The sequence below is a fragment of the Panicum virgatum genome, chromosome 5K (genome assembly GCF_016808335.1).
Source record: "Panicum virgatum strain AP13 chromosome 5K, P.virgatum_v5, whole genome shotgun sequence".
Classification (NCBI taxonomy): domain Eukaryota; kingdom Viridiplantae; phylum Streptophyta; class Magnoliopsida; order Poales; family Poaceae; genus Panicum; species Panicum virgatum.
Genome location: NC_053140.1, coordinates 4,419,487 through 4,441,205, shown reverse-complemented (window position 1 = coordinate 4,441,205; position 21,719 = coordinate 4,419,487). Strand labels below are relative to the sequence as shown.

General features: G+C 49.4%; 3 protein-coding genes and 1 long non-coding RNA gene across 9 annotated transcripts; 2 read left to right on the top strand and 2 right to left on the bottom strand.

The window, feature by feature from the left end:
* Positions 1–361: 361 nt before the first annotated feature.
* On the bottom strand, positions 362–2,860 carry LOC120705781. The gene is made up of 2 exons (XR_005688050.1): positions 1,458–2,860; positions 362–825 (listed from the first exon to the last, which is right to left on the bottom strand). It is a non-coding gene; the product is annotated as an uncharacterized LOC120705781 (long non-coding RNA).
* A 2,174-nt stretch (positions 2,861–5,034) lies between these two features.
* Positions 5,035–8,465, top strand: LOC120705780 (probable choline kinase 2). Its single transcript, XM_039990294.1, has 8 exons — positions 5,035–5,350; positions 6,105–6,532; positions 6,638–6,759; positions 6,854–7,049; positions 7,326–7,443; positions 7,536–7,583; positions 7,725–7,825; positions 7,920–8,465. Exons 1-8 carry the CDS (start codon positions 5,248–5,250, stop codon positions 8,019–8,021), a joined length of 1,218 nt encoding a protein of 405 aa, XP_039846228.1. The 5' UTR covers positions 5,035–5,247; the 3' UTR covers positions 8,022–8,465.
* A 3,428-nt stretch (positions 8,466–11,893) lies between these two features.
* LOC120710437 (cytosolic sulfotransferase 5-like) lies at positions 11,894–13,283 on the top strand. Its single transcript, XM_039996124.1, has 2 exons — positions 11,894–12,384; positions 12,488–13,283. The coding sequence occupies exons 1-2, from the start codon at positions 11,894–11,896 to the stop codon at positions 12,978–12,980; spliced, it is 984 nt and encodes a 327-aa protein (XP_039852058.1). The 3' UTR covers positions 12,981–13,283.
* Positions 13,284–14,147: 864 nt separating this feature from the next.
* On the bottom strand, positions 14,148–18,274 carry LOC120705779 (type IV inositol polyphosphate 5-phosphatase 3-like). 6 transcript variants are annotated; one of them, XM_039990288.1, is made up of 9 exons: positions 17,825–18,274; positions 17,464–17,578; positions 17,264–17,326; positions 16,585–16,672; positions 16,393–16,506; positions 15,520–16,303; positions 15,184–15,365; positions 14,943–15,063; positions 14,148–14,816 (listed from the first exon to the last, which is right to left on the bottom strand). In XM_039990288.1, exons 1-9 carry the CDS (start codon positions 17,858–17,860, stop codon positions 14,469–14,471), a joined length of 1,851 nt encoding a protein of 616 aa, XP_039846222.1. In that variant the 5' UTR covers positions 17,861–18,274; the 3' UTR covers positions 14,148–14,468. The 6 variants fall into 6 exon arrangements, with proteins under 6 accessions (XP_039846222.1, XP_039846224.1, XP_039846221.1 ...); XM_039990291.1 differs by having other exon boundaries at positions 14,164–14,816; positions 14,943–15,051; positions 15,181–15,365; positions 17,825–18,271; XM_039990290.1 differs by lacking the exon at positions 17,825–18,274 and having other exon boundaries at positions 14,943–15,051; positions 15,181–15,365; positions 17,464–17,818.
* Positions 18,275–21,719: the final 3,445 nt, after the last annotated feature.

The following is a 21,719-nucleotide window of genomic DNA, read 5'->3' as shown; positions in this document are numbered from 1 at the left end:
TTTTGGACCTTACACAATTCCTTAGATGTGTCGGCAAACTAACATGACAAATCCGTTACATCAACCGGACCCAAGAATATGCTACACGACAGACTGTAGGAGTATCGCGGCTCCGTACATCTGACCGGGTTAGCTACCCCGACACCGATGAACTCCTCGAGCACTCGGGCGGTAGCATTCTCTCGGGCCGACTGACTTAATAAGCTAAGGTCAGTGCCCATTTAGCCGTATGGTTGCACTGTAATACTTGACTAGAATAGTGCCAATTACCGGTCCTTAATTTGACACGGGTGATAAATCCCTAAAATGCGCCGGAAACGCATATAGAACCAAGCCATATCCATCGTCTTTTTTTCATCCATTTTATCATCCATATTCTTTTTCTTCATCCTCATACCATCATAACCGCTAGACCATATATTCACCCGCATCTACCATAGAGTTTTTATTCTTAAAAAAACAACCATATAAATGTATATTTTTCTTTAAAAGAAACCAGCCCATGTGATGCTACTTAACTACTGCGCAAACACTAAGCCAACTAAGCATGTGACTCTGAACTACGCGAATAATCCATAGCCTTAGAATAACAAGGCATAAAAGGGATACAAAATAATAAGGAAGATAAATGCATTAAAGTAGGACGTGTCTACCCGACATAAAATGACATTTGGACACATAAAATCATCATCGCATGCATATAATTGTAGGCTTAGGAATTCATATAGGGGTAAATATGATCAAGGAGGTGCTTGCCTTGTTGCCGATTATTCATATTCTCAAGTATTAGCTCGGCGTCTGGCGCAGTTATGAACGTCTCGTTGTCTATGCGAATCGGACGAACGACAGCACATGCAAAAGAACCAAATAAACAGCAATAAACAACCAAATAAACACCATGAGATGATAGAGCATGATTTTAGGAAAAAGAATCACCTAATTTGGAGCTAAAATGATAAAGCTATGCATGTTTGAAAATCAAATTCAGGATTAAAAGGTGAAAAACAACTATTCTGATGAACCCTAGATTTTCTTGGTTTTTCTCCATTTATTTTCTTACTGGAAATTCATATGAGATAAGGTTTGTTTCACTGACATGTGGGGTCCACAGGGCAGGGTATATACTATGTATAAAACATGTATTTCGGATTTATTTTTCTAAGGGAAAAGGCGAATCTGACGTCATCACGACGTCAGCATGATGACACCATACCCAAATAAAGCAGAGCCGCCGCGCCCGCCGGTCGATCCGCGCACTGGAGGCGCGCTTCGCGCCTAACTAGCTGCGCGTGCGCGTGCGCGTGCGCTAGCGCGCGCTGCAAGCTGAGCCGCGGCTCGGGACCCGAGGGTCACCGGAGCACCGGCGGCGGCGACCAGTGCGGCGGCCGGGAGCAGAGCAACGCGGCCGGGCCGATTCGGCCACGCGCAAGCCTAAAGAGTGTGCCGGGGATGCTCACCGTGACGTGGGGAAGCTTGCAGGGCGGCCAAAGCGGGCGGAGGATGGCCGGAGCTGCTGTCCGAGGGCAGCGATGGTCCGGCGGCTGGACGACGTCGTGGAGAGGCGGAGCAGGAAGACGTTGCGGCCGTGGTGAGCTCGTGGTGCTCGGCAGGGGCGTTACGGCTTGACAGCAACGGCCTTGGGTTTGCGGAGTCACCGTGCAGCGCAGCTCCCCGCGGTGGCTCCTCCACGTTCAACTCCTCCTCGTGGCTGCTCCGGCTCGGCGTGGTCGTCGATGCAGTGGCGTCGCAGCTTCCGGCCCGGTTGCTCCTTCGGCTCGCGGTCGGCGGTGTAGTGCTGCCCTCCTCCTCCTCCCATTGGCTGCAGCTTGCTTGCTTGCTGATTGGACAAGGGAGCAGTGCTAGAGTGGGCGGAACTCGTTCAAGGGAGCAGCGGCGGCCGGCTGCTCTACTTGCTTCTTGCGTGGAGAAGAAAAACAAAGAGGAGGGAGAAGGCGCTGCTGGGTGGAGGGAGAAGGCGCTGCTGGGTGCTGTTTGCTTGCGGTGGAAAAAAAGAAGGCGCTGGGGCTAGCTCCTTGTTTGCTCGGATTAGAGAAATCAGAGGAGGGGAATCGATTGGAGAGAGCTACTGGTGCTGGGATTGCAGCTCGTGCTTGCTCGGTGGTGTGGTGGAGGAGCAGAGGGGATGAGGGGTTGCTGCTGCTACTTGCCGTGGGTGGCTCAGTGGGGAAGAAGAAACAGAGAGGGAGGTGAGATTGCAGCTGCTTGACGTGGGAAAGGAACAGAGGGAGAGGGTGGCGTTGGGCTGCTGCTCGCCACGGGAGAAAGCACAGAGGAGGGGAGATGGCTGCCTGCCGCCGCTGGCTTGCTGTGGAAAAGAGAGAGGAGCAGTGGAGGCGCCATGGAAGAGGTGTGCTTCACGGAATGAGGCAGAGGTGAGAGCGTGAAACGAGTGTTAACGCGGCTCACACCGACAGAGAGAGAAAGAGCGAGGGAGCAGTGGCGCGAGGATGGACGGCGTGCACCGCGTGCACGCGCTGGAGCTTTCCCGGCCTTGAATGCGCTCGTCCAGCGCACGTCCTTGGCCCGGGCGGCGCGGGAGGAAGACAACGCGGCGCTGGCGGATTCCACCGCTGCACAGGGGATGGGGAAGATTCGAGGTGGCGCACAGGGACGGGGGAGGTCGGGCCGCGCTGTGCTGCTGATTGACGCGGCTCGGAGGAGCAGCGTCGGGCTGGCGGCCGTACGCGAGCGGCGCGGTGAAGCAGCGGGCGGCGCGGGGGCAGTGGACGGGCGGCGCGGGGAGGAAGAAGACGGCGTCGCGGGCGCTGACGAGCGGGCCCGAGCGGCAGTGGTGCGGGGAAAGGAAAGGCCGTTGGGCCGCCGTGGACCGCGGCCTGCCGGCCCAGAGAGGAAGGCGAGCTGGGCGTTTTTTATTTTTATATTTTTCAAAATCGTTTTTACAGAAATATATTTTCGGTTTCATAATTTACAGATTTATACCCCTACCGCCCGGCAGGAGGTCAGCCAGTAGGGACCTTAATGTAAATAAAATTTATTTTTAATCACATTTTGGCCCCTAGGGGAGGCTGCCGCCCGCCGGGCGGCAGGTACCCGCCACCCGGTGGCGGGGCGGTAGGCTTACCCGCCGCCCAACAAAGGGGCGGCAGGCCCCTCCCGTAGGTTAAACCTTGACCGTCAGTGCGGCAGTGCGGCATTAGATGTGGTTTTAAATATTTTGGATAGAAATAAAAACTGTTAGTAAAGTAGACGAATATGAAAAATATAACTTAGCAATTCATACACATACGTAACTGAGAACGAAATAGGTGATGCATGAGAACGAAATAAGTATAACATTACGACATGTCCATAACAAAAATACAGAAACAACTAGAAGCACCTCCTAACCACTCCGGCCATGTCGACCTCTTTTACGCTGTGCGTGGACGTTGAAGGTTTCATTCATTACAACCAAATTCTATAGAAATACGCACTGCCAACTAATTAAACAAGACATTTAGGCATACTACATACACAATATATTTAGTTTCGTACAAACAAATACATTGGAAGGTGTGTCGTGCACAACTACATGCGGCGAATTCTTGTAGGTGGAGCCGACCCATCCGTTGGATTCCCGGAAGGTCCAGCCTCGGCAGCAGCAGTGGTTACTGAAAGCTGTGGGCACTTTCTTGTAAGTGTGACCGTCCGCTCCACACAAGTTGCAACATTTTTTCTTCATTCCAGCCTCGGACTCGTCCATTCCGTTCCGGATACGACGTGTCTACCATCGGCCTATGCTCCTCTTCGTAGCTAGATCAGGGATGAGCATTGGATGGGAATTATTTTGAGTGAATGGGCCTAGAATACCGATGCCGTATATCTCATGACACCAAGTCTGTGCTGCGGCTTCTTTTGTGAAATATTGAGAAATGAGGGTGCGAGGGAAGGGGCTCAGCTTTTATATTGGGGGGTGGAGCCTGCCGCCTCTCCACCGGGCAGTAGGTGCCTGCCGCCCGGCAGAGGGGCGGCAGGCTCCCGCCAGGGGCCTCCGTGCAAAAAATTTTATATTTATTTACATATAGGTCTCTGCCGCCCCCTGTCGGGCGGTAGGGGTATAAAACTGTAAAATATAAAACCGAAAATATATTTATGTAAAAAATATTTTTAAAAAATATAAAAATAAAAAGCCGTGCGAGCTAGCCCGGGCTGGCGGGTTGAGGAGGTGGAGGAAAGGTGGGCCGGTTGGGTTCGGCCCAAACTGAGATGGGTTCTCTTTTTTTTTATTTTTAAGGATTCAAACCAAGATTCAAAGTCAAATTTAAATTATTCCAAAAACCTTGAGGATCTCACCAAAACTAGTTTAGTGCTTTAAGATTTTATGTAAAAGTTCGAGAATTTATTTTATCACTCATCTTTTAGCAACCTTTTTAAACATGCTCAAGGAGGGTTATTAATGCATAAAGTATGAGAGGAGCCAAATAAAAACCAAATCAAGCATTGATTTATTTATTTGTCTTAATTTTATTTATATCTGAAATTTGGGCTGTTACAGAGACATCCTAAAAAAGTTCAGTCTGTGATATGTGACTTGGTTCAGTGATGCGTTGACAGTCCTGCGAATCATGTGCATGGCACTGCAGGCTTGATACGGCCCGTGCGGGCCGTACGACCGCAGAGGGCCCTCAAATTTTAGGGGCCCTAAAATATAACGAGTATACTAGGTATAATTATATAGTAGATTTTGTTTTAGTTATATTTTGATCTAATACGAAGCAAACTGTAGCCTAAATATGTCATAGAAGAAGAAATATGCCGCTTGACCATTGTCTTTCAATCAAATCTGCAGATCGCAGTGCAATCTTTTTCGCTTCCACTATAACCGCTCGCCAGGCACGGCACAAGTCACGTCTGCACTTCCACCTTCCGGATTTCACTGGGCACTCGCAGGCGCAACGATGGTACTAGAGTCCAGTTCATAGTTTCGCACAGGACCTTCGAATTTGCCCCCTGCTCACGTACCCTGCTCAAGACGATTCATTTTTAAAGGTTCCAGTCCAAGCACTGGTATACTGTATGTCTCGTCTGGGTCGTTCCTGCTTCCTGCCACCAACCACTCTCCTCCACGAGCTGCCATAGCATACCCCGCGGAGCTCATGCGCTGGCCCCATAAATCAAGCTTCGGATTCGTTGCCTTGTGCTTCACAGCTGCTAGTTCGGAGCACCAGCTGCTGCATCGTCTTCGCCGGCGGTCGGGAGCTCACCGGCGGGGCTCACGGGCCGGCGATGGCTCCGGTCACCGAGGCGCGTTGGTTAGCGCTTCCTCCTCGCCTCCGGCTGACGCCACCGGCCGGCGCCGACGGAGTCGCCGCCGCCTCCAGCTGCAGATGTAACGTCGCTGAACTCGTTTTCCCTGTTCCTCTGCTCCTTTTCTCCGTTCCTCTGCTTCTCTTGTGCTTTGCGACGAAGCAGCGTGTGCGAGTGGATAAGAATTTCCCCATTCGGATATATGGATTTTCTTGCTCCCTGTGATGGTCCGTATTCTTCCAGCAATGGCTATGAATGGTTTTAGATGAATTTTAGCTATGCGTTTTAGCAAGTATCATAACCCGGATCATCACAAAATTGCTAGCACCACCATTTTCTACTACTGTTCATCTTTCGCCCCTTTCGTTGACTCCCAATACTACCTTTTTTTCGTTTTGTTTGGCGGTGGAGTCTTACCACTATTGATGTACATATAATGACAAAGCGCACTTTTGGTCTATGATTAGCAGATAACGAAATACGAAAGCTCAAAATTATACTCCAATTCTATAGGTTGTTCCGTTGTTTTAGCTTTAACTTTCTAGGTATTTGAAAATATTAAAAAACCTGTAATAATTTGGAAACAAAACTTGAAGAAAGCCGCATCCCTCCTTCCAGCAGCCCCCACGTGTCCACTGCGTGTTCAAAGCTGGCACCTGACGTGGCGCCTGGAGCTGAGCTGTAGCCGGCATTCGCCCGGAAGCTTCCTGCCCGCCTCCGCCATTTTTCCACGGATCCCGATTCGGATCCCGCGATTCCGCGGCATTCCCGACCCCAAATCCGCATCGAGCGCAAATCGAAACGACTCGCCCTCACCACCTCTCCGTCCTCCGCAGATCGCCGGCGCCTCCTCGCCCTCGTCCGCCCCCCGATGGCCGCCGCCGACCCGCCGCCGCGCGGGGGTGCCGCGGCCCCCGCGCCCGTGCTGCGGCGGAGCCCCAGCATCGAGCGCATCCCGGAGGACGCGCGCCGCATCCTGCTCCGCCTGGCCGGCGAGCTCTGGGGCGGCGACGTGGACCCGGGCGCGCTCGCCGTGTCCCAGCTCAAGGGCGCCATGACCAACGAGGTCTTCCGGATCACCTGGCCCGGCGGCGAGGGCGACCCGCGCAAGGTGCTCGTGCGCATCTACGGCCAGGGCGTCGAGGTCTTCTTCGACCGCGCCGACGAGGTCCGCACCTTCGAGTGCATGTCGCGCCACGGCCAGGGGCCCCGCCTCCTTGGCCGATTCGCCAACGGCCGCGTCGAGGAGTTCATCAACGCCAGGGTGCGCGCGCGTCCCCATTGTCAATTTCATAATTTATCTGTTGAAATGGTGAATCGGTAACGGTGATATCTCATTCTCGTATTGCTTGCACCCTTGCTTTCTCAGACGCTATCTGCAGCCGATCTGCGCGACCCGAAGATATCAGCGCTGATAGCCAAGAAGCTGAGGGAGTTTCACGATCTCGACATGCCTGGACCCAAGGATGTCTCGTTGTGGCAGAGGCTCAGGCATGCATTTTTTTATGTCACCTTCTATTATCATGGCGAGAAATGTGAGTGATGGCTGATCAGAGGCTGATTTGCTTGGTCTTGTCTGTATCAGGAGGTGGCTTGAGCAGGCTCGTGTCAGGTGTTCCGAGGAAGAGTCCAAACAATTTCAGCTAAATAAGCTTGGCGATGAGATTGCGTTGCTGGAGAAGGCGCTGTCGGGCATCAACCAGTCAATAGGATTTTGCCATAATGATCTGCAGTATGGGAATATTATGATATATGAAGAGACCAGACAAGTCACCTTGATTGTAAGTTCCGATTAAATGGACACAAGGCGTTCTGATTCTTGATTTAAACATGGTGTGGTACCTGTTTGCATAATTATATTTAAAAATAATGCAGAGCTATTAATTTCCAGCAAGTCAGTAAGTTACTCTAGCAATGGGGGCAGATTGATATGATAGGAAAAAAAAGATCCTAAACGAACAATTTGGTATGCTAAGTAATGCTAGGGATGGGGACAACTTGGTTGGTAGCCATTTCTTCCTGTACCTGACTGCTATTTTGTTGATCAAATCCTGCAGGACTATGAATATGCCAGTTTTAACCCTATTGCATTTGACATTGCAAATCACTTTTGTGAGATGGCTGCTGATTACCATACATCAACACCTCATGTGCTGGACTTTGCAAAATATCCTGGTTAGTTTTACTTATAACCATGTGTGTTTCTAAATTTTATCTTGCTCTTTTAGTTATGCTTGCTGTATCATTTAATTTCTCTGTACTCTCAGACATTGAAGAGCAGCGAAGATTTGTTTGGACATACCTTAGCTCTTCAGGTAATTGCAAAGCAATTAGAGAACAGAAAATTGCATACTCATTCTGCACTAATCGAGCACTTAACTTTATGACATGTTTACTTGCATTACATGGATGTATTGTGAGAATTCTCTGTCCTTAAGAATTTATATGTTCATCAGGTGAAAATCCATCAGATGAGGAAGTTGAAAACCTACTAGGCTTGATTGCAAAGTATACTCTTGCATGCCATCTCTTTTGGGGCCTTTGGGGAATAATCTCGGTGAGCTCTCAAATACTAGTGCCAAATGCATATGTATCCATTCAGTGGATAATAACCTGTCAAAGATTGATTTTGTTCTCCATTCCGTTCCCAGGCACACGTGAACAAAAACATCGACTTCGAGTACATGGAGTATGCAAGGCAACGCTTCGATCAGTACTGGCAGACAAAGCCTAGAATACTTGGATCCAACTGATTACCCAATTCTTTTTCTTGTTTAGCTAGTCCTGTGAATTCTATTCGTCAGTAGCGTCCAGTTGCTGCCAGTTCTTTGATGCTAATTGTCCAGCTCGTTCTGTAAGTTTCTATAATTATAATATATTTACTATTTAACCGATGATGCAAGCAATGTGATTGACATATAGGGAGCAGGGATGTATAAAGCTACAAGAGGCGCCCGATCTATTGAATTAATGGAGCATCTCCAGTAACATTGTAGATAAGTCCTGCAGTTCTCCCTTACAAGACATATATTTAATAGTAAATCCCTTGCAGGGACAATCACTCATATTCCAGATATGTTTACACCATGGCTGCCATCATGCCCATTTGGTTGTAAATTGTAATCCCTCCACTTCAAAATATAGCACTGCTTGACTTGTCATGTTCCCTAAAACTATATTTTGGCCCACTATTTTTCTTATACTATAATGTTTGTCACACTAAACCATAATCATAAGTTAGTACTTTCAAATATAAATTCAATGGTATCACTTTTGTACAACAAAATTTGCACTTTGTAAGATTATTTGTTCGTTGAAGATTATGAGATTTGAATGTTGATATGCATTTTTGCGTGCCTTAGAGAAAGAAATAGAGGCAGTACATGTTTGAAATATTACTAGTCCTTATCGCAAACATGACTTTTAGAAAGAAACCGAGCAAGTACAAGCTGGTATGAATTATCAATTACTTGGTCAAAATGTAGCTGTTATGACTTATGACTCATTATATTTGGTAGAACAGAGCCTGAATTCCCTGTAAAAAAATATTGGGCCTTTTGTAAAAAATAAAGATAGCTGCTCGTGTTTTTTCTTCTCGTTACGTATGTGTATACCCACTAGGGAAATCTAGGTTGCCGAGGCTGAGCGTGGCAAATAAGTTCATCAGTGATCTTGAGTTCTTGACAAGGGAAAATAGTTTTTAGACTTTGGATTTCAAGGTTGTCGACCCCAGAGCACACTATTCTACTAAAGTGCCGTTTCACCTAACTACTAGTTCATTATCTTGTTTGGATTCCGAAGAAAAATAAAACTAAAGTGGATGTCCGTTTTAATCTCAAAGTGGGTAGTTTAAGGGTGCCTCACATAGTGTAAAAGTTGTCGTAAAAAATAGAAATATTCGATCATCAATACAGTAAGACTAACCATTATTGATGTATGGAATCGAATTACAATACTTGACATTTTAGCACAACTGAATAATAATTGTAGTATGTACAAAGTGAATACACAGATGTTGTAGGAATATAAGACTACAAAGTGAATGGACATCTACGGGTTAAACTAATTGGATTATTCTAGACATCATATTTTTGTAAGTTAAAACGAAGGGAGTATTTACTTCAGTTGGCGCGCATTTCCCACGATTGGTTAGTCAGTGTGGACTGAGCAGTGGGAAGTGGAGTGGAATAAGCAAAACAAAAGTCTCATTTCATTTATGGGCCTAGCGTGATTTAAGACGCTCACTTGGGAAAAAATATGGACAACAAAAGTCTTTGCATTTCATTGTTGTCCTCGGGTGATTTAAGATGAACAAAAGTCTTTGTATTTCATTTATGGGAGTCGTGCTATTTTTCACTATCACAATTATCATACTAAAGCGAACTGAGCTACTAAGGTTTCTTGTGGTGGAAACTGTCCACCAGGGTTCGATTTCTCGACTCGGTAGTAGTGCTCCTATTTTTCTGGATTTATTCCAGGATTTAACTAGCGTTATTCTTTCAGTAGTAGACGACGTGCCCATCGATAGTGAGGGACAGTGGTGATTTCATCAATCTCGAGGATCTGCTGGCTCAATCTCTTAAAGTGCTCGTAGGGGTAGATTGTGTGTGTATTCATAGAGGTGAGTGTGCGTGTCTGTGAGCGTCTGCGTTTGTACTGTGTTTTTTTTAAAAAATAGTTATCATACTAAAGCAAACGAATTAGAGTTCATGCATATAGATTTTGTTTTCTAGCACCAGAGGTTCTGGGTTCAACTCTCCATGGGAGCGAATATTCTGGGATTTAACGGCGTTGTGCATTCAGTAGTAGGCGACGTTCCCGTCGACAGCGAGGCGCCTATAGTGACTTCGTCGATCTCGATGATTTGCTGGCTCAGTCTTCGAAGATGCTCATAGGGGTAGGGTTTGCGTACGTGTGTTTATAGGGGTGTGAGTGTGCATGCGTTGTGAGTGTCTGCATTGTACTGGGTGCTCTAAAAAAAATAGTCAGTTCCGCAGACTTGTAAGATTCTAAATATTCTAAAAGAAAATCCATAGGCGTGGAATATCCAAGTCAAAGCAGCACGTTCATGTTCATTTGTCAATGTCCGAGCATAATTGTGATCATTTATTTATGAGCCATACAACTATTAAATTGATGACTGATGAGGTTGTTACAGTCAAGCTGCCAAGCAAGTCAACTTGAAGGAGCCAAAAAAATCAGTGAAGTGTATGAAAACTTAAAAAACTGTGGTAAAAAATATATTCAGAAGTTTATATATATAGTTCATGTAATAGTAGTCAAATATTTTTCTTATCACTTTTCTTGCTTTAAGACCCGAACTAGACCATTTTTCTGAGTTTTTGGTCAACTCATTGATCCAAAGAAAAAAGAACTTTCATCCCTAGCTGCCCGATTGCTTGTCCAACTTAAAAGAAGCCGTTTAAAAGTAATCGGGTGCTCGTAGCCTAAGAAGGGGAGAAGTGAATTCGACAAGTTAAAACCTTAACCTAAGTCTCCAACTAAACTAATTTGCGTATAAATTTAAACTAAAGCAAGCTATTTAGATGTGCAACTACGGATCTTCTTGTGTGAAACTCTCGTTCTAGAAGAATTTTGCAACCTATAGCCAATTCTAGTTTGATACTACTCTAAGAAAATAAAGGCACACGTGTAAGTAAATACAGAAACATAAAGAGGGGACGAAGGGAAGCAAACTCCTGACACAGTGATATATCCCGTGGTATCGGTAGGCAAATGTCACCCCTAGTCCACGTTGTTGAAGCACTAATTAAGAGTATTACTTTTCGACCACCAAATTTCTTTTGGGGACCCCTTGACTTGCCACAAAGGCAATGCCACCAAAGTTTACTTAAGTTCTCGATCACCTTGGCCTCGCTAGTCTACCACTCTTACTCACAAAGCTTAGGCTAAATCTAAGTGTTTGATCAATGCGCTCTTGGATAGCTGGGAGATGTTTATCTGATGTGAGTGTGACTTTTAGGGACTGCCGCAACTCCAAAATGGCCGGAGTGAGACCCTTATATGTAGGCCACCAACTCGGAATAGCCGCGCGTACTAGCCGTTATGCACTTTCCACGTAAGGTGTCAGTTTAACCGGTACTCGAGTGTCGGTTCAACCAGTCACTAATAGCTTGTAACTAGCCGTTGAGCATCTCTGACACGCTTGCAGCTGACTCAGCAATCATCGGTTAAACCGGTGCTACACGTATCGGTGTAACCGGTCACACTAAACCTGTACGATTACCGTTGTACTTAGCTTTTTCTGCTGATGTTATTGCACGGACATCTTGTACCGATGCATCATCGGTTTTACCAGTGCTGAAGGCTTTGCTCCCGGTCGCTCGACATGCTCTCTGAGTAATGTCGGTCAATGCACCAACGCCTTCATATTGTACTGTCGGTTTAACCAGTGCCTCTTGGATTTCTTCAGTTTACACTTGTTCAAATCGTCGCGGCGGTCATTTGGACACTATCTCTGCTTTTTCACTATGTTTTCGATATCTGGACGGTGAAACAATGGCGTAATAGGACCATATTCCTTACACCGTTGTGCATGGATGCCTCTATATAATTGGCAGCCTTTGTACATAATCTGCACACCAACACGTCTCCAAGCAGCAGCATGGCCGCCACCAACGCCAATCAAGCCGGTGCTGTCGGCCCGGAGCCTTTCATGAAGATCGCCGAGCCCGTGCCGGCGATCCCCATCGAGGGCCTCACCGACGACCCCAAGCTGTGGGTGTGCTTCTACCAGGGCACCTGGGTGCTGGCGACCATCGTGCCCGGGATCATCTCCATCCAGCGGAGCTTCGCCCCGCGGCGCGGCGACGTCGTCCTCGCGAGCCCTCCCAAGTCCGGCACCACGTGGCTCAAGGCCCTGGCGTTCGCCACCATGGCGCGCGGTGCGTACCCGCCGGCCGACGCCGGGCACCCGCTGCTCTGCCTCAACCCGCACCAGTGCGTCCCGTACATGGAGAGGCTGTTCACCGCCGGCGAGGAGGGCGTCATGGAGACGCTGCCGTCGCCGAGGCTCATGTCAACGCACATGCACCACTCCATCCTCCCCACCTCCATCACCAAGAACCCTGACTGCAAAATCATCTACATATGCAGGTAATAATAATCTAGCCCCATTTTGACCAGATAAACGCTCAGAAATCTCATCTTGTCACCGTAAACATCATAACAATCAACCATGAACCATTATATTCTTCAGGAATCCGAAGGACACGCTTGTTTCGTTCTGGCACTTCGTCAGAAAAGTGAATCCCAACGTCTCCTTCTCCGACATGTTCGAGGCTGCCTGCAACGGCACGTCCGTGAGCGGGGCGATCTGGGACCATGTCCTAGGGTACTGGAATGCGAGCAAGGCGAGCCCGGAGACGGTGCTGTTCCTGAGGTACGAGGACATGCTGCGCGACCCCGCCGGCAACGCCAGGAGGCTGGCGCGGTTCGTCGGGCAGCCGTTCTCGCTGGCGGAGGAGGAGGCGGGGGTCGTCGCGCAGATCGTGAGGCTCTGCAGCATCGAGAAGCTGAAAAACCTGGAGGTGAACAGCGGGGGCTCGTACGGGTCCCCCTTCGCGAACGACTGGTACTTCAGGAGGGGAGGGACAGGGGACTGGGCGAACCACATGACGCCGGACATGGCAAGGCGTCTGGACGCCATTGTTGCGGAGAAGCTCAGTGGATCAGGCCTCTCGTTCGCGTGATTGATCGAAGCATTTGGTACTGTGATGAATAAAAATTCGCCGGAAGCCGAGGCATGCGTGTTTTTTTCTCTCATGAGCTACCTACAAGTTGTCTTGGACGCAAAGATGACACGTCGTTCAGGTTATTTTGTTGTTCTCTCTATTAGCATACACAGTTGTGTGATGCTCACAGCCTATGATTGCAACCATGTAATAAGGATGGTCTGAGATGGTTGATGCTCCCTAGGACTGAAGCCAAAATTCACTTCCTAAGGACCTTCACTGTACGTTTTCTTACGTAATGGAAACTTTTATTGATACCAAGACACAATTGCATTATCTGAATAATATGTCCAATCAGTACTATTAGTGCAAAAGGACTTGTTCAGTTTCATCTTCCGCTGACCCCCTGTCCGTGTATTTATCCCTCCTTGTGTGCAAAAGGATTTTCTTATTGATCCATGTCATGCAGAGGCGTCACAAATGATCACTGCTGATATCCGAATATGCAAGTGTGCACTGAGCCTAACACACTTGTTAGTTGCTGATGACACACTCATCATTCTGATGAAAGCTGATGACAAGTAATGTCAATCATCTGCAAGGAACTTTTGATCTATATGAGGAATGTTCAGGGCAAGTATGAATAAAGAGAAGTCACTAATCATGTTCGGAAAGGATACGTCAGGAGCCTCCAAACATGAATGTATGAACTATGAATGAACTCACTGAATTTTAGCACTGAGGACAAGAAAGAAAAGTATCTTGGACAGTTGGGAGTGCCCGTGCATATTGATCGCTTCAACACGGCCTTTGCTTACATAAAAGGATTTGGAGAAGACTACTACAAGGTTAAAAGAAAAAATTATCTCATCAGTAGGCTACGGGATCCTAATTAGAACAGTGGCACAAGCAATTCCAGTTCCAAACCTGGCTATGTCTTGTTGTTTTACAAGCTGCGCTGCTGACGACGATGTGCACGGCGCACGCTGCTCTGTTTTCGCCAACCTGGTACTACTTCTTTACCAGTTTGTCTAGTGTTAATCATTCTTCAGGCATCAAAAGCACCAGTGGTCTAGTGGTAGAATAGTACCCTGCCACGGTACAGACCCGGGTTCGATTCCCGGCTGCGCGTCATGCCATTGAGGAAGAAGGCACCCGTTCATGCATAAACAAAGCAAGACTGTCTTAGAGAAAACTGGCATTTCGAAGCAGACTACCATTCCCCTCATGCTTCGATGGTGATACACGCAATCAGCCGATGCATTCAGAGGCTTACAAGTTACAGAAACATGCCAATACATTCAGAGGCTCACAGCTACTCATACCCATATTTACACGACCATTTCGCCCAAAACACAAGGAGCAATCACTAGCTCTAGCTCTCCCGGTTATCCTGCACGATCAGCATGGAGCAGGAAGTCAGGCACCGTGCGTTAGCCTTCAGAAAGCTCTGAACTTCCTGCAGGCACCCCCAACCGGCATGGTGGCTCCGCCGGCCGAACCCCGTTAAAAATCGAGGTCCGGCACGACCTGCCCGCCCTCCACCTCGGCGTCCGTCAGCGTCAGCGCCCTCTGCAGCTTCCGGCTGCAGAACACCTCCACCTCCGCCGCGTACGTGGCCGTCACCGGCCGGTGGTCCGACAGCGCCAGCTCCGACCGCCGGTAGCTCAGCAGCCGCAGCCCCTTCCCGTACGACAGCACCCGGTCGCACCACGCCGGGGTCCGCCGCCCGCCCTTGTGCTCGTCGCCGACGTACCTGCCGGAGCTCAGCGCGTACTTGTAGGTCGGCGCGAACTCGAGCACGCCCTCCGCCCACCCGTCGAACGCCCGCCCCTTCTTCAGCTCGCGCTTCAGCTGCAGAATTGCGAGTTTGCAACGGCCCGGATCGTCAGATTTATTTGTCAGAGTTCAGATTCAGGTTCAGAGAACGTGCCTGAATGATGCGCTCACGAGAATGGACTCTGATTCTTCTTCACTCACCTGATCCATCTCGGCTAGCTTGGACCAGCTCCTCGTCGAGATCAGCTCGTGGGCTCTCTCGTACGACACGTCGAGGCGGTAGTTCAGATCACCCATCCAGAAGATCCGGCTGCAGAAATCACCGAGAAATGTAAGGTTTCTGAATCCTGATGGGGTTTGATGCAACTGCAATTGCAATGCACTGCAGGAGGCCCACAGTGTCAGGTGGGTGAACTACTGCGCTCTACTCGGTACTCACTCATGGTCGTGGATGTCTCTGAGCAGCTGCTGGTCACCCGGGGCAGGGAAACGCGTCCGCCGGTGGATCTCCTGCACGTCGGCGTTCCGCTTGTGGACGTCGCCGGGCTTCTCGCCGGCGGCGAGGTGGCTGCACACGAAGCAGAACATGGTCTGGTAGATGGACATGCTCACTGACACGGCTCCCTGCGCACGTCCAAAAGTTGCAAAATTAATACTATGATTCAGATAATCCTCTCCTGAGCTTCACTTCAAAAAATAATCCTCCTGAACCCGAGGCTGAAACAAAACAATTCCAACACTGCAGAGAAGAAATCGATGGATCCCGTGGCGGGCGCACCTTGTTGCCAATGTAGCCCATGGCGCCGACGCCGACGGTGGAGACCTTGAGGTTCTGGACGCACTTCCTGAGCCCCCTCCTCACCCAGACCGTCAGGAAGATGCCCACCATCTGCTTGCTCACGATCCTCACGAACGGGGACCGGCTCTTCTTGCGCAGCGCGCGGTCGAGGTCCAGGTCGAGGTCCGGGATCATCGGCAGGTCGTCCGCCGGCGCGTCGGCGGCGACGCGGGACGACCCCCTGAACGACTTGTAGGCCCTGAACGACTTGGACGCCTTGAACGACGCCGACGACGCGGCGGCGCTCATGGCGCGCGCGGGCACCAGGTCCAGCGGCTGCTCCGGCCAGACCAGCCCGACCCTGTCCGCCCGGCTCAGCGACCTCAGAAGCGTCCGCTGCGGAGGAGCGCCCGGCTCGAGCTCGCCAGGTTCGTCGCCGTTGGGCTCCGAGTCATCCACGACGCTGAAGTGGTTGAGCCTGCTCAGCTTCCTCGGGGTCGCCGCGGCGTACCGCTCCGGCTGCACGGGGAAGGCGAACGGCGCGTCGTCATCGGTGTCGGTCTCGGTGTCTGTGCCGGGAAGCAGCTCGTCGGCGGCGGCCGCGGCGTCGACCGGCAGGTCGAACCGCGACGGCGAGGGCGGGTGGCTGTAGAACCTGTACTTGGGCTTCGACGGCTGGGCCCGCCTGAGCGTGCCACGGATCACGGACTCCCACGCCACCGCCGGCCGGCCGTCCTCCGCGCCGAACACGTTGCCGGCGTTCAGCGGCACCACCTCCTGGAACCTGCATTCACGCGACGCCCGCACGCGTCAGCCGAGTAACGGCAGGTCGCCGACGAGCCGCGCCACGAATCCGGCGGACGAGCGGCTTACCCGAGCACGTAGATGTCGGCGGGCTCGGCGCCGGAGGCGGTGCCGAGCCACTCGGCGATGTCGAGGTCCTCCGGCGGGGCCCTGCCGCCGGCGTTCCAGGTGCCGACGCAGACCCTGCAACCGACGAAGAACAGGTTCAATCGAAACCGCAAAATGGGCGCACGCATCGCTGAAACCGATCGAACAACGCACCTCAGTTCCTTGGTGTTGATGTACTGCGCGCGCAGGGTCTCCGAGTTCGTCCTCCTCAGCTTGTACGGCGCGCTCTCCAGTATCTCATCTGATGCAGCAGAGTTCAGCATGGCGGTGCAAAGAAATGTTAGCGAATCGTCAGAAGCAACGCTGATCGATCAATGCAGTGTGAATTCCACACCATAAACAAAAAAAAAATATGGCTAATACTGCGTGAGATGAGAGTACAAAGTAGTAGTATATCATAAGTTTTATCCTTCCTAAATTACTATGAAAAACTGCAAAAAAAATCATTAATTACACTTATGTTTTAGTATATCGTGATTTTTTTGACCTATGGAGCCGGTCTGCCAGATTAGGCAATTGTTGGTCACCCATTTTTGTGATACTAGACAAGGAGATTCAGGGTTGCCGGGTCCCGGGCCGAGCCATGATGCGACACACCAAACGCACTGATGGCGGCACGAGGACCAGTTCATCTTCCCCACCCAAAAGGGGATGAATGAATAGTCCAAAGCTGCCCTTTCTCTTCCGACCCACTTGAAAAGAAAAACACGGCCCACCGGATAAGATTACCACATAGACGGGAGAACAGGAACGCGGCTTTCACTTTTCAGTTCCTCAGCCTACACACTAGCCGAGATTAAATTCAACACGTAATGGACGGAATTAAACTCACCGGTGATCTGAGCACCGCCGTCTGCCGGCCGGCGAGCGCCATCGCCGTCGCAGCCGCAGTTCTCTGAGAAAAAGCGGGAGAGGAAATGAGAGGTGGAGAGTGAAAAAGAAAAGAGAAGAGAGGTGATCTTTCGGCAACGAAGCTCCAGGAGAAGCAGATGGGTTTTCGTCCGTGAACGTGAAGAGGAATGTTCGGCCAACCTTGGTCGTCAATGTCGCTGCCGTCGTCGTCGTCCTCGTCCTCGTCGGCGCCGAAGTCCAAGTCCTTGCTCTTGAGGTTGAGCCACTTCTTGAGCACGATCTTGGGCCAGAACACCTGCACCCGCACAGCAACGGCGCCGCCAATCAGCATCATCGTAGCGAACCTCTCAGTTGCAAATTGTTCTTTTGACGGAAAGCAGTTGCAAGTGGTTATTATTGTCTGAACTCTGAAGAAAAGAATAAAAAAAGGAACGGAAATCTTAAAAGAAATCTCGGGAGCTCTCAGTTGCAACTTGCAAATCGCAACGCCGTCGCCAAGAACAAGTGAGCTGAGCAAGGAAGGCGGAGCCGCGTCTCCTACCTCTCCCGACATCCTCCTCTGCTTCACCACCACCATCTCCGCTCCTCTCTCTTGCTTGCTCCTCGCGCCTCAATCGCTTGAAAATTCAGATCGAAAAAGCTTGCTCTGCCTGCCTCTCCCACACAGAACTCCTTCCCTTCTCGTCTCTCTCTCTCTTCTTCCTCCCTCCCTTGGCTTCCTCCTATCCCCTCGCGCCGTCCTCTCCAATGGACCCCTCGAGCTCGTGCACTCGGCCGTACGGGCACTCGTGAGCTGCGGATCGGTGAGGCTTGGACCGGGGCGAGCAGAGCTAGCACATGGCGCGTCGTCCCCGCGGTGGCGGCAAGGGAGGCCCGGACGGGGAGCTATATACCAAGGGGGAAATGCGCGGGGCAGAGCAGAGGCGCGGGGAGGAGGCAGACGAATGGGGACCGGCCGGCCGGGCCTCTCCCCTTCGCGGAAACCTTCTGCGCTGCCGCCCCGGGCGGGTGGGCCCCGCTTGCGTCCAACCAATCTTTGGTCGCCGAGCGCGACGGCGGTTGGGAATGCCGGTGGGGATTTCCGGGGAGGAAACCGCTGACCGTTTTACCTGGCTGCACTTATGCTTTGGGAACGGTCAAATGATTTGATTTTGTTGGAAATTGGTTTTTTTCTTTTACCACACGTATGGTTGAGAGCATAGAGCCCGACAAAACTATGACGTCAACGAATTAGTTTTGGGACGAGCCTAACAAAACTGCTGATGAAGATGTTGTTAGCGAGAAACCGAAGCATTTCTTGTACTCGCGAAAATGAGCCCCATCTAATCGGGTCCCAAGTCCCGCATCTGGTGCGCAAGGAATGATGTTACCTTTCAGAATCAGAATGCGTGCTTAAGTGCATAGATTTTTTTTTTCAAGAAAGATCTCACACTGCTTTTGCGTCGTGTGAGCCCCGAGCAACAAGAACATCTAGAAGAATGGATAAACTCTTTTGGTTAATTTTCTTGCTTGGCCTGATTTTCTTTGTAACCTTTTATTTTGTCTTGAGACAAGGCAACCCCGTAAAGATTCTTCTTTTTAAATTTATATATAATCAGTAGGCGATGCACATTCCCTCCTGTCGGTTCAAAAAAAAATATCATCCCAAGTCAAAAAATTTAACCTCCTTTGTAACCTCAAGGGTGGCATGACTAGATTCATTATGAAAACGTTTTCACAAATAAACACATTTCTGAATATAATATTATACTTTTTTTATAGATGTTATTAATCAGAATGTCTCTTGAGGTCGTGTTTCTATTGTAATGGACTTTCCCACTAGAGGAAATAATGTTAGACATCTAGGCAATTTTCGGTATATTTTAATTCCAAAATTAAATGTATAAACTAGCAATATTTCTATGACTTTAAGGAGTAAAATAAAACATGTGAACATGTTTATACTTATCACACATATAAGCATAAACAATATAAATAACCAAAGTTTCAGGGAGTACCCTAAAGCGGGGCCGTTGCCGGAGGCATTGGCTGCGCTGTTACCAACTGGAGTAGACATCTACTCGGTTGGCCTCAGTCGAAGTAGTCGAACTAAATCGGTGCAGGAAGAAGTTCGCAGTGCAGTCCCACGAACGGTCACCAAGATGTAGTCGACGTAGTCGTTCGGCCACCAGAATGTAGTCGACGTAGTCGTTCGGCTCGTCCACCAGGAAGTAGTCGTACAATCGGGCAAAGCCTTAGTATTTTTGAGCAGTCACGCTAAAGCGTTACCCAAAAACCTGATTGCCCGCCTATCCCGTGCAGGATCTCAAGGCGAGCAAGGTTTCGGAGGCCTGCTCACGCTAATTCTGTGCGCGCAGAGATTAGCGTTGGGGAACTCAGTTGTTGCAACTGGAGAGGGAGAAGAGAGGAGCCGAGTTGCCTCAGTGCTCTGGTGCAGGATGGATGAGGGGAATGGCACTCCTTATATAGTGACTCAGGTGCTCAGGTTCGTTGAACCTGGACACCATCAGAGTCATTTAGGTGATGCGGTTATGGCCATTAATTACAGATTTAATTGCACGTTTAATCGCACGATTAATTGCTGTCAACGGCAAAATAGCCATCACATCACATCACACCGCGCCGCGCCGCACCGCACCGCACCGCACCGCACCGCCCCGCCCCGCCGGCCGCGCCGCGCCGCGCCTCGCCTCGCCTCGGCCTCGGCCTCGGCCACGGCCACGGCCACGGCCACGGCCCCGGCCCGGCCCGGCCCGGCCCGGCCCGGCCCGGCTCGGCGAGGCGAGCGAGCGCGCGCGCGTGTGGTTCACCGTCCTCCTCTTACCGGCTTCACAAGTGGTGTACAAGAAGTCCACCTTTTAAGTCGGTTGAGATCCTCCTCAATTCCCGGTACGGAATTAAACATTGATTCCCTAGCATTAATAGTGGGCTTTAAATTCTTTTAATGCTTTAGAATAAATGGGCCAAGCCCATTACTCCAACAATCCCCACCAAGAAATTTAAGCCACACTAGAAATACCCTCATTCTCTCATTGATATACCAGTATTTGACAGAGACTGTTAAGTTGAACTTCCATCTAGGACAAAGGCTACACTTATTCACAACTGTGCAATGGACTATGCCTTGAATTGCCAGTTTTGTGCAAACAAGTTTGACCAGAGCCCTACACTGGTACTAGGCTGCAAAAGCATCCCCGCGGTTTGGAGCTTATAAGTCATACTCCAGGCCCTTCATGAGTTTCTAGAGAATACCCAATTCTCATAGACCATGACCAGTGGTCAAACTCATATAGGTGTGTTCCTTTCAGATGTTCTGTAGGACAACATCTTTGTTTCAAGAAAACAACTCATTTGTTTAAAAGAAACCACCTGGCACACATTAAGGTATAGACCAACCTGCCATACAGATTAGAAGAGAAATGCACCTTATACACGGAATGAGCCCTTTTCACAAAGGTTCTCTTCTCACAGTCAGACTTTAGTTTGTTTCACCATCCTAATTCACGGGATCTCCGATCACATAGGACAGGTTTCCACTATAGAATGACTCATGTGGGTCTCAAGCCCAATTCCATAGATGCATTGTCTATCACATTTCGTGAAAGACCCTTTGTAAACTGATCTGCCAGATTTTTAGCCGTCTGAACATAGTCCAGGGCTATAACTCCGGAGTTTCTCAATTTTCTGACAGATTTCAACCGCCTTTTCACATGTCTAGATGACTTCATGTTATCCTTTGAACTATTCACCTTGACAATTACCGTTTGATTGTCACAGTTCATTAGGATTGCCGGTAACGGTTTTTCAACTATCGGCAAGTCCATAATGAGCTCACGAAGCCACTCAGCCTCAACAGTGGCGGTATCTAATGCTGTGAGTTCTGCTTCCATAGTTGACCTCGTTAAGATGGTCTGCTTGCAAGACTTCCAGGAAACAGCTCCACCACCAAGTGTAAACACATATCCACTTGTGGCCTTTATCTCATCAGCATCAGAAATCCAATTTGAATCACTATACCCTTCTAGTACCCTTGAGTACCCGGTGTAGTGAATTCCATAGTTCATTGTCCCCTTCAGATAGTGCATTACTCTTTCAAGACCCTTCCAATGATCATCTCCCGGGTTTGAAACAAACCGGCTCAGTTTGCTTACAGCAAACGAGATGTCAGGTCTTGTAGCGCTCGCTAAATACATTAATGAACCAATGATCTGAGAATATCTCAGCTGATCTCGCATTATCCTTTTGTTCTTTCTAAGAATTAAACTGGCATCATATGGTGTTGAGACAGGTTTATAGTCGCTATAACCAAAGCGACTTAACACCTTCTCCACATAGTGAGACTGTGTAAGAATCACCCCACCATTGATCTCTTTTACCAGCTTTATATTAAGGATAACATCAGCTTCTCCCAGATCCTTCATCTCAAAATTTTGAGA

Excerpts from the sequence above, each read along its gene's own strand:
- LOC120705780 (XM_039990294.1), top strand. The coding sequence starts at position 5,248 with ATGGCTCCGGTCACCGAGGCGCGTTGGTTAGCGCTTCCTCCTCGCCTC. Across the intron at positions 5,351-6,104 it reads CGCCGCCTCCAGCTGCAGAT|ATCGCCGGCGCCTCCTCGCC; the intron begins GTAACGTCGCTG and ends CGTCCTCCGCAG. Across the intron at positions 7,584-7,724 it reads GACATACCTTAGCTCTTCAG|GTGAAAATCCATCAGATGAG; the intron begins GTAATTGCAAAG and ends TATGTTCATCAG.
- LOC120710437 (XM_039996124.1), top strand. The coding sequence starts at position 11,894 with ATGGCCGCCACCAACGCCAATCAAGCCGGTGCTGTCGGCCCGGAGCCT. Across the intron at positions 12,385-12,487 it reads AAAATCATCTACATATGCAG|GAATCCGAAGGACACGCTTG; the intron begins GTAATAATAATC and ends TATATTCTTCAG.
- LOC120705779 (XM_039990287.1), bottom strand. The coding sequence starts at position 17,617 with ATGATGCTGATTGGCGGCGCCGTTGCTGTGCGGGTGCAGGTGTTCTGG. Across the intron at positions 17,327-17,463 it reads CAGCGACATTGACGACCAAG|AGAACTGCGGCTGCGACGGC; the intron begins GTTGGCCGAACA and ends GCTTTTTCTCAG. Across the intron at positions 15,064-15,183 it reads CTCAGAGACATCCACGACCA|TGATTTCTGCAGCCGGATCT; the intron begins TGAGTGAGTACC and ends TACATTTCTCGG.